Source organism: Coptis chinensis, chromosome 2 (genome assembly GCF_015680905.1).
Source record: "Coptis chinensis isolate HL-2020 chromosome 2, ASM1568090v1, whole genome shotgun sequence".
NCBI lineage: Eukaryota > Viridiplantae > Streptophyta > Magnoliopsida > Ranunculales > Ranunculaceae > Coptis > Coptis chinensis.
The window spans coordinates 5,289,957-5,300,668 of NC_141457.1; the positions used below are offsets into that span (position 1 = coordinate 5,289,957).

Here is a 10,712-nt window from a genome sequence, read left to right on the forward strand (position 1 = left end):
CACAGAACCTTCTCAGAACGAGGAACCATTATGTTAGACTTTTGTGTCAACCAAGATAGATTAAACAAGAGAGACAGAGAAAAAGAGGTCCATCTGCCATTAGGAATATCTGCCATTAGGAATTAAGGTTATGACCCTTGTACACTTCATACTTGGAAGGAATTTGAATCTTAATAAAAAAACATGAGATTCACTAGTAAATAGAAACCATAATAATATAAACTTTTTTCACGTGCAATGATGTTGTTCAAGCTTTGGGTAGCGAAACCAAAATGTTATATATTATATATATATATGCACAGACCCAACATAATAATGGATGTACAAGATATGAATTTGAGACTAAGAAAAAACGGAAGAACTCGATGATGAATGGCCGGGAGGAAAGATGCTTGTTATTTGCTATCAGTTTCGAATTTCTCCAGCTAGTAATGCCCACCACTCTCAAGTTAGAGCTATACAACTGTGTTGGATAAAGTCGGAGCGCCATTAAATTAGCTTTTGTCAAGCAGGCAAGTTGAGATCAAACAGGCCATCTCCACGAGCTTCTCTCCTTGTGCGCTTCCTAGAAGAGCATCCTCTCTCATTATTTTGGGTGCCTGAAGGGTCATTGTGTTCCACTGTTCCTCCTATATATTGCATATGTCATTAGCGTTTGAAAGACAAGATGGTCTTATTTTATCTTCAATTTTGCTTCGTGTTAAACTAAAATCAAGAGAAAAGAGTTAATCATTACAAAATAAAAATGGGATGATTCAATAGATAAAACTTAAACTTCGGAAGTTCTAAGGGTGGTACCATTAATTCCAGAGCTGTGTGCCAGGTAAAAGTCTGCTTTTGTGCTCCAGACGGGAAGCTCTGATGCCTTCTCAACACCCTTTGACTTGTAGGGAGCAATATTATGGGTCTCAAATTGAAGACACCCCAATAAATCATTCTCAATGCATTCATACCTGCACATGTTAACAGAATGAATGACCAAATCACATTTCAACTGGTAAACAGAGTGCTGCGAGGCATGACTTACATTTTTGTACAGAGTCTATCAGTGATGACAGTTAGATTGATGACTTGCATTCTTATCTCCATGACTTTATCCATAGCATAGGTATCAAATGGTTCCTCTATAAATTTGGAAAGCTTTTCAACATTTGATTCAAGTTGCTGCTGCTGGTCTTCAAACAGGTGTTGCTTTCTTTCAGTTTCTTCCTTTGTCATCTCATCCTTAAAGAGGTCATCACCAAACATGTAATACGCGAATGGATAAGAATATGAAAGAACTCGCCTTGATCTGAATAGTCTATAGAGTCCATTTGTTACCCAACTACAATCTTTATCAGATGTTGAGTTGTCTTCCAGTATTGATATCTTACCCTGTATTGTTTCCTTAAGTTTTGCTTCCAGTTTAAAAGAGTCTGTATGAGCTTTGTAGTGGTTATGATAGTGCATATACCGATAGAGGTCCCTCTTTGCACGCTCGGCTTTTTTCTCTGTATCCTCTTTATAGCGTCCACAACTGTGACCACTTATACTTGTCCACGTGTGGTCCCGTCCAGTAGCTCCTCCACACACCCAACTGCAAAAAGAAAGAATGTTAATCCTACAAATCAGATAAAAACCAAATTTGAAGAACTGCACATGTTGAAGATGGTATAGCATACTTTGCAAGCACATCAAGTTTGCAGACATAGAAAATACTATTGTATACTTCGCAAGGACATCAAGTTTGTGTGAAGCCACAAAGACCTTTATCTTCTTGACTATCTGGGAAGAAATAGTACTTGCATACTAGGTAAAGGCCATATCTGACATCGTAAAACTTCATGGCAATATGATTAAGCAAAAAATGAGGTACAGACGTACAGTATCAAGTTACAACTGAATCAGGCTGGAACCAGTCTCTAGCCTATATTAAGCCAGTAGAAATTCATCATGCTATAGTCGAGTATATAAAGTATTAAAGCGACTGAAGTCTAGATTAAAACGACGACTTGGTGAGAACTGGGAGAATGAATTAGCTTTAAAGAGAACACTCATCCTCTGGCCCTTACAACAGCAAAGAGAACAACTGATGGTGCTCAAGTATATTTGACGAAAACAGAAGAGTATTAATGCCTAAAAAAAACCTTCCTGAAACATGTCTCACGCCTAAATCAGCAAATAATTCTGATACAATCGTTGACAAAAGTCAACCAAATCACAGCATATAGAACAAGTTTTACTGCAGTCAACATAGTGCAATCACTCTGAATCTGGTATATGTATAGTGAAAATAGTTCTCCTTCAAGTAATATTCTTTATGATGTTATTCTGCTACTCAAACCATTTAAAGAGTTAATTCAATGCCTTTGGTCTTTCTCAAAAATCAACTAAGCAAGTGATTAAGTAAACGTCTAGTCCAAAAAAGCACACATTCAGAAGAACACTCCAGTTGTGCTTAAGTAATGATACCCCTCCCAAGTCAAAGCAATTGCAATACAAATGCATCACTGAAAGATCTGAAACCAATACCCATTTAAAATAAAAAAAGGCTGGAGGCACCTGCTCTGATCAAAGGATCTGGTAAGTGTTTTAAACTAAGTTACATTGACACGGACACGTGTGTCCATATCTGACACGGATACAGAGTGTTTGACACGGAGAAATATAAAAAACTAAGGTATATCACACACAATATGCGTCCGTGTGTGTCCGATACGGACACGTGGATACGTATCCGACACAGATTATTTTTTAAATATGGTGTGTCTATGTAACATAGGTTTTAAACAAGAGGGACAATCATTCTAAAGATGAACTATATCTATTTATTTATAGATAGTGTTGGCAACTTGGCATTGAATAGTAGCTTCAATTTTTGGCTTCCTAAATAAGAATTAGAAGTTGTCTTGATATTTAAAGGCCTTGAAGCCACAATTGTTCTTTGGTGGTTATTGAATAATCTATTAAGAGAATTTTTTTCCCTCTAGTTTAGTAGTTTAAGTGTTCAAACCCTGGTTACAGGTGTTGAATTAATTCATTTCATTGGTATTCATCACTGAAGTTGCTTCCGCATTCAATGTTACACCATCATTCATTGTAATCCTACTTAGTGCAGGAAAAAGGTAAAGGGTAGTGCAGATCCAGAGCCTTAGCACTTACGACCACTATCAGTGTGATACTTTAAACCTAATATGTCGACACAAGTATATATCCAAGTCTACTTCACACCTCCAGAAAAATAATAAATATATAACTATAATTATAAAAGTAATATCAGGAACAGAAACAAAACTAATTAATGAAAACAACAGTGCATAACTTGAACTAAAGTAACAAGGTGACTGAGAAACTCACCAAAATGGTTGTCCACATATACAGCTCACGAGGTTACAGCCACCATTTTTTTCAACAGGTTTGTAACACTTAGGGCAAGGCTTTGTGTTGACCGTCATCCAATTAACGGTCTCTGATTCATCCTTGCACTTTTTAGCCCAAAGCTTCCACATGAGGCATGAACAAGGTGAGTGAGCTTCTGATGAACAACCGAAACAGAACTGCAGTCCACATGCACATTCCACCTCACAATATATCTCGTCTTCGACACGTATCGCATTACCACAATGAGGAACACTTGGGCACCATTTCACCATAGTATTGTCCTCAATATATGACTCCAAAAGAAAACGTTCAAAGCGTTCCGCCAAATCAGGATCCCTTGCATTGACTAGGTTTCTGACAATAGCTTCATCACATATAGCATTACACTTGTGCGCCATGCACCTAATGCGCCTACTTTGCCCTTCATTAATTTTGACGATAAAATGCTCTGTCCAACCTAGCCACAGACACGCATATACATAAGTTTCACTTATAAGTTATAATAAACAAATGACTCCTAGAAGTTATAAAAGAGAGCCAATTAGGTTTACAAACTAGCATAACACCTTTTCAACTTTCTTAGCTGATCGACCAATGCAGTGGAGGCTAACTTTTTTTCACCTATTTTCCCTTTATAGTTTACTTTTTGTTTTCCACGGCTCAGGACAGAGGGAGAGATTTTACAACAAAAACATGACAAGAACAACAAGATGTCAAACAAAAGGTGAGCTGTAGTTAATGAATGAGGTCAAGAAGACATTTTCCGCAAAGAAGGGAAAGAAGACATTACTCAGTTTCCCGAGAGACAAACCATGACATTATGACAAATGGATTTGTGTATTAAAATAAGAAGGGAAGAAGAAAAAGAAAATGCAAAATATAGACCACAACATGTTTGTTACAGGTTTGCTACGACAATCTTATGATACAAATTCAACAGGTTTTCTTATTAAGGTGGACGAGATTGTAAAGCAAAGTGCTTACAGTTGTTGCAAAAGCAATGCCCACAATCCATTGTCGTAACCTGCTCTATAGGAATGTCCTCCATGCATATATAGCATGTTTCTTCTGACCGAGACTGGGATGTAAAATGACATCTAGACTCAAGCACAGTCACACCTGCTTCAGCAAAAAGTCTATCTTTTTCCTTCTCCACAAGATCTGCTAACAACTTCTGAACATCCCATCGATGATGAATAAGTAAAGTCCTAGCATGTTGTTCACTAAGTCCTAGCAACTCCATCACCCTACGCAAATCTTCTCTCTGCACACACATATTCTCATATTTAAGTTCTAACCATTAAAACTATTAAAAACATAACAGAAACAGATACAGTGGCAAAAGCTTCACCTGAGCTGCTATAAGAGATTCTCTGGTGATTACCTGAAAAAAAACACGAACATAGGTACAAGTAAGTTGCCATACCAAAAAACAGCACCACACATCTCCACTCTCAATAAATTTTAATTTATTTATCAACTTTTTGCGCGCCGGGTACTCAAAACAAAACTAAAATTTTATTTAATTTAGTAACAAAACTAATACTGTCTGATTAATCCACAGTTAATAATAATAATAATAATAAAAAAAGCAAAGATGAAATCTTTAACGCACCAAATCATCGAATTCCAATAACAAAACATGCCCCAATCATAAAAAAAAGAAAAAAAGAAAAGAACCAATCAATCACCTGACATGTTGGATTCTTTGAAGACTTAGTCCAATCATCATCATCATTCTCAATTCCATCAAAGGAGGCATCATTATTATTAAAATTATCATGATCATCAGAATAATCATAATAATCATCATCTTCTTCTTCTTCATAATTATTATTATCTTCATCATCATCACTGATATTTATACAATCACCCATTCTTCTCAATCAATAAATAAATATCGGTAAATTTGAATTCAAAATTTCGGTTTTTTTTTGGAGAAGAGAAGTGAATTGGTGTTTTAAGGAGAGTACTACTGGTGAGGTAGCAAAAGAGTTGTTCTTGTTTTAGAATTCTTTTTGTTTATTTTATTTGTGTACCCGGTTGCTGGGTTTAGAAATCTGCTACTGTGTTTTGAACCAATCAAGTGTCTCGAGATGGAAAAATAGATGTTATTTGTCAATGTTAAAACGGTACCACACGTTTGCTGTCTGTAATCGGTTGTAGGAGAGGATTTTTTACTTTTTCTTTTTCGTTACCAAATAGGTAAAGAGCGTGGTGTGTGAGGAGGATTCATAATCGGGAAGTAAGACATAGCGTACAAACGATGACTAATTTTTAACTTCAAAATCGCATTTGAAAAATAAAATAAAATAAATATATTTAAAACTTGTTATTTATTAAGAAGCTATTATGAGAGCTTTTCTTTAGCTGTGCCTGGGTATGGCTCTGAGATGGTTCTCCACTGCTCTACTTTGGCATTTATTGACTTTTGCTAGCCAATGAGGTTTTTTTTTTTTTTTTTTTGAAGTGGAAATTTTATTGATAACAAATTTTACAAATAATTAAAACAAATTTGCAAAATAACAACTTGTTAGAACCAACTGTCATTACGTTACTATTTTATTATAAGACTATAACTTTTTGAATTCTTTTAAATAGCTTAACAAACTATTGTGCTAATTAAGAAATCGAAAGTGTCGAAACTAAATGGAATAAAACAATGTTGGTTAGCCATATAAGCTTTCTTGTGCCCTATATAATTTTTTTTGATACCTATTTATACTTAATAGTTGTAAACAAGCTTTTCAATATATTGAATTAACTACCTACAAACGAGTGATGCCTACTTCCCCATGACAAGACTTAAAGCGCCAGGTCTTCAAAGAAAGTTTTCTAACATATTAATTACAAACATAAAAATAAAAAAAATAAAAAAAATCCAAATTCCTCATAAAAGATAAGAGATGTCTATAGCAGGACCAACCAAAATCTCGGATCGCATAGCAGGCAGCAATACTGTAACATCCCTATTTTAATTAATGCTCAAAATCATTTTTGTTTACTATATATATTATTAATTAATAAAATTAGAACAAAATATGTATATATGTTTGACTTTTTGAAAATGAGAGAAAATAGTTTGTTAGTTTGAAAAATGCTTAATAGGAAAGTTTTTTTTTTTTTTTAAGTTTTAAAATTAATGTGTAGAGATTTGATTAATATGGAAACATGAAGAAACTTTGTAAAAATAAAAAGAAAATTAAATAACTTATATTAGAGAAAGAAAGATATAGTAGAGTACTTGTTAAAAGAAAAGTTGCACGATTCAAGGAAAATTGATTGGGAGGTTTGCTTGTTTAAAGAGGTATAGTCTCAATTTGTTTCAATTTAGTACCTTCGTCTGTTTTCCGTCTCAATCCGTCCAACTTCGCTAACGGGGAGCTCACGTGTTTAAGCACGTGAGTTGGGTTTCTCTAATTAGCGCTAAATAACTCAATTAGTTACGTAGGTCACGGGACAGACATGTGCGGTTGGAAGTAAATCAAAAATCTTTGACTCGATGAAAAATAAAAGAGTACCCAAAAAAAAAAAAAAAAACAAACAAACAAACAAACAAACAAACAAACAAAGAGTAAAGTGTTGAATCAAAAAGAAAGTGTGAACCCTTAAAAATAAAATTGAATATCAAAGTGAAGACAAAGAATAAATTGAAGCTCTTTTGAGGAAGCTTGAGTGTTGTGTTGTCTCAGTAAGTATTTTTAATTATTAGAATCAAAGTTATTCCCATTGAGTCATCCCTTTTGTTTAGTTTATTTAGCTCGAAAAATTTGTGGATTTGTGGATTGAAATTGTATATTGATTCTCATATACTTTTATTATAATGTAATAATTTATTGATATTTTTTTTTTTGTTCGTATATAGTGGACAAGTTCAACTTAGTATTACACCATGGTGGTTTGTTTTATTGGGAGCCAATATTGCATTATGAAGCTAGGTATAAGCAAGTGTACTATGGTCTTGATCCTGCTACTATGAACTTGTATGATCTTCATGCTAAGGTTGTTCAATTGGGTTATATACTCAACTATAATTATTGGAAGCTATATTATCCTTATCTTGGGTTGTCTCTAGCAGAAGGTCTTAAATTAATTGGCAATGAAAGATCTATTTCTGAAATGTTAAACCAAGCTGCTGTGTATGGAAGCATTGATGTGTATGTTATCTATAAAGAGGATAAAGAAAAAGATTATGAGTTTGAGGATGAGGGTGAGTTTAAAGAGGAAAGGGGTGTTAGCTGGAAGTTTAGACTTTGCCACTGATGATGAAGAATTGATAGAGGTTAGGGTATCAAATGCATAGAGGAAGGATGAGAAGTTGGCTTCGAAAAAACGTAAACAAACAGCAATTGAACCACCCATTGAACCAACAAGAAAGGACAAACCACCTACTGAACCACATACTAATCCACCTACTGAACCAATGACTGAACCACCTACTGAACTAATGAAGCCGTGGATGTACCTATTTATCATGTTAATGATGGTTATGATATTGAGTATGCTGATAGTGATGATTACGATACTCCTGAGCTAGAATCAGATTATGAGTGTGACACTCATGTTGTCAATAGGGGGAAAACTAATTACCCTGTTTATAATCCTCAACAAGACATGTTTACATTTGTGCCTGAAGTTGGGCTGGAGTTCACCTCTCCTCAACAGTTGAAGGAGTCTTTGAGCAACTACTCAGTTGCAAATTAAATGGTTTTTCCATTTGGTATAGGAAGAATATGGCAAGACAACTTCTAGCTCTTTGTTCTCCAAAGTGTCCATGGATATGCAAGATTCATAAACTTTTTAGATCAAGACATTTTACAAGTGTGGTAGAAACTACAGTGTTAAAATGGGGAATTCTAAGTGGCTTGCGAAGAGGTATTACAATAAGATACTTGCTAATCCAACCTGGAAGCTTGCAGACTTTAAGGCTAAAATCTTGAATAAATTTGCATTAGAAGTAACTACAACACAATGTTTGAGAGCCAAGAGGAAAGCTTTAGGTGGTGTTGACAAGGGTTTAGAGCTTCATTATGCCAAGGTGTTTGACTATGCACATGAAATCTTAAGGTCTAATCCAAGTAGTACAATAATAGAGGTTGATAGACCTAACCCAGTACAGATGGAAGTGGATGCACCACTACCAGTAGGTCATTTCATGAGGATGTATGTTTGTTTTCATAGTTTGAAAAAAGGTTGGTTGGAAGGATGTAGACCTGTATTAGGTCTAGATGGTTGTTTTTTAAAGGGATTTGTCAAGGGTGAGCTTCTTACTACAGTAGGAAGGGATGGGAACAACCAAATGTTCCCTATTGCATGGGCACAAGTGGAGAGTGAGAACAAAGCCTCTTGGTGTTGGTTCCTTGACAGATGGCTTAATGATTTGAATATTTTCGATGGACAAGGGTGGACAATTAATTATCACAGATCAACAGAAAGGACTTGTTGCGGCTCTACATTTGTGCCTACCATTGGCTGAGCATAGGGCATGTGCTAGGCACATATATGCAAATTTCAAGAAAAAATATTGTGGGCTGCAACTCAAAATTGCTTTTTGGAAGGCACATAAAGCTAGTACACCTCAAGAATTTCATACTGCTATGGAGGAGTTAAAGAAAGTGAACCAGGCAGCACATACATACTTGATGGATAAGAATCCAGTTGCATGCATGGTCAAGGGCCTTTTTTGCAACTAACTCACTCTACTAGTGAAGCTGTTGAGAACAACATGTGTGAAGTGTTTAATGGGACAATTGTTGAAGCTAGGAGTAAACCAATAATCTCTATGTTTGAGGAGATTAGAATGAAGCTGATGGAAAAAATGGTCAGAGAGTAGATATGATGCGAGGATGGGATGATACTATATGCCTTATAGCTAGAGAAAAGTTAGAGGCAAACAAGCTGGAATATAGGCACTGGAGGGTATTTTATTATGGGAACCAACAATTTGAAATCAAAAGGGATACGATAGCTTATATAGTGGACATGAAACAGAAGACATGTACTTGCAAACTGTGGGAGCTCAGTGGAATTCCTTACTGTCATTCCATTGTTGCAATGTTTAACAGTGGAGATGAACCTGAGAAATATGTTGCACACTGGTATTCTGTTGAGAGCAATAAGAAGGCATACTCACACTTTCTCAGACCCATGAATGGTGAGAATCTATCTCTGGATAAAGACCAAGGTTGCAAATTTTTTGCCACCCAAGAATAGGAGAATGCCAGGCAGGCCAAAGAAGTTGCGGAGGAAGGACTTCCATGAGTCACCAAGTAAGAAAGCAGATGTTGTTAGTAGAAAAGGTAGAAAAATGACTTGTCAAAGATGTAAGAAGGTTGGCCACAATAGGAAATGATGTAAAGAGATACTAAATGCACCTATAAGTTACTGACTTGAATTAAATTTTAGTTACTTAATTACTTTGAGTACTCACTAACTTTCATTACAGGAAAACCAAGTGAATGATGACACTCCTATGAATGAAGAAATGACTGGTAATTACATGAATGTGGAAATGAATGATTTCATATATGAGATTGTAAGTATTCCCCAAAAGAAAGCCAAAGCCAAAGATAATGTTGTTAAAGGAATACCCCCATAACTTGTAAGTATTCCTTTTTAAAATTTATTTTATGCTGTTTGAAGGTCTATTAGGAATACCAAAATATGTAATTAAGCTATTTAATTTCTTCATTTTAACAGGTGAGAAAGTACAAGAATCCAATTGTACCAAGAGGTGTTTTTAACTTAGTTGGTCCAAGTGGTGCCATATTCACAAAGGTAATTGTTTGTATATGTTCTTTTCTATCCATTTATATTCCTAGCTAAGTTAACTTCTTCTTTATTTATGTTCATAGCTTCCTAATCAGAAAAGAGGTAGATGGAGTGCTCCACTTGATCCAGCAGCTTCAACAGACGTTAAGCAATCAGCTCCTAGTAACACTACATCTATACCGGCCAATACCAGTTGAACAAACATGGTATTTTTAAAATTTTAAATTAATAATTCATTTAAATTACTATTTCATTTAAATTAATAAAATTTTTAAAATTTTAAATTCCTTTTTTAATCGAATTTTTGGTTTTGAAAGCTTAAAACTTTGCAAATCTATCTACTTTTTATCTACTCACAGTTGAATTAAAATGATCAAGAGGAATTAAAGCTAACTTACATATAAAGATTCTGAGCCAACAGAATCTTCATTTGCAAAAAAACCAAAGGTCTTGGCGTGGGTCCAGTGCACGGGCGACAAGGAGGATGCGGGGCGTGGAAAGCTCAGTCAAAGTAGCCAGTGGCGGGTGGATTTTCACCGTTTTGGCTCATTTTTCTCTAGCAGTCTCCGGTGAACCATCTC

The 10,712-nt window shown here is 35.2% G+C and overlaps 2 protein-coding genes across 3 annotated transcripts; one reads left to right on the forward strand and one right to left on the reverse strand.

Moving 5' to 3' along the window:
* Positions 1-189: 189 nt before the first annotated feature.
* Positions 190-5,384, reverse strand: ARI1 (RING/U-box superfamily protein). 2 transcript variants are annotated; one of them, XM_086583510.1, is made up of 7 exons: positions 5,052-5,384; positions 4,712-4,744; positions 4,345-4,624; positions 3,337-3,817; positions 1,028-1,576; positions 799-953; positions 190-705 (listed from the first exon to the last, which is right to left on the reverse strand). In XM_086583510.1, exons 1-7 carry the CDS (start codon positions 5,235-5,237, stop codon positions 701-703), a joined length of 1,689 nt encoding a protein of 562 aa, XP_086439636.1. In that variant the 5' UTR covers positions 5,238-5,384; the 3' UTR covers positions 190-700. The 2 variants fall into 2 exon arrangements, with proteins under 2 accessions (XP_086439636.1, XP_086439631.1); XM_086583505.1 differs by having other exon boundaries at positions 190-629; positions 5,052-5,355.
* Positions 5,385-9,198: 3,814 nt separating this feature from the next.
* On the forward strand, positions 9,199-9,573 carry LOC147514505 (uncharacterized). Its single transcript, XM_086592608.1, has one exon. The coding sequence runs from the start codon at positions 9,199-9,201 to the stop codon at positions 9,571-9,573; it is 375 nt and encodes a 124-aa protein (XP_086448734.1).
* The last annotated feature ends 1,139 nt before the right edge of the window (positions 9,574-10,712 follow it).

What these genes read in the sequence shown, in the direction of transcription:
- ARI1 (XM_086583505.1), bottom strand. Translation starts at nt 5,237, where the DNA reads ATGGGTGATTGTATAAATATCAGTGATGATGATGAAGATAATAATAAT. An exon ending in GCATTGCTTTTGCAACAACT is followed by an intron (nt 3,818 to 4,344) that starts GTAAGCACTTTG and finishes GTCTGTGGCTAG; the next exon opens with GTTGGACAGAGCATTTTATC. An exon ending in ATATGTGGACAACCATTTTG is followed by an intron (nt 1,577 to 3,336) that starts GTGAGTTTCTCA and finishes TTCTTTTTGCAG; the next exon opens with TTGGGTGTGTGGAGGAGCTA.
- LOC147514505 (XM_086592608.1), top strand. Translation starts at nt 9,199, where the DNA reads ATGCGAGGATGGGATGATACTATATGCCTTATAGCTAGAGAAAAGTTA.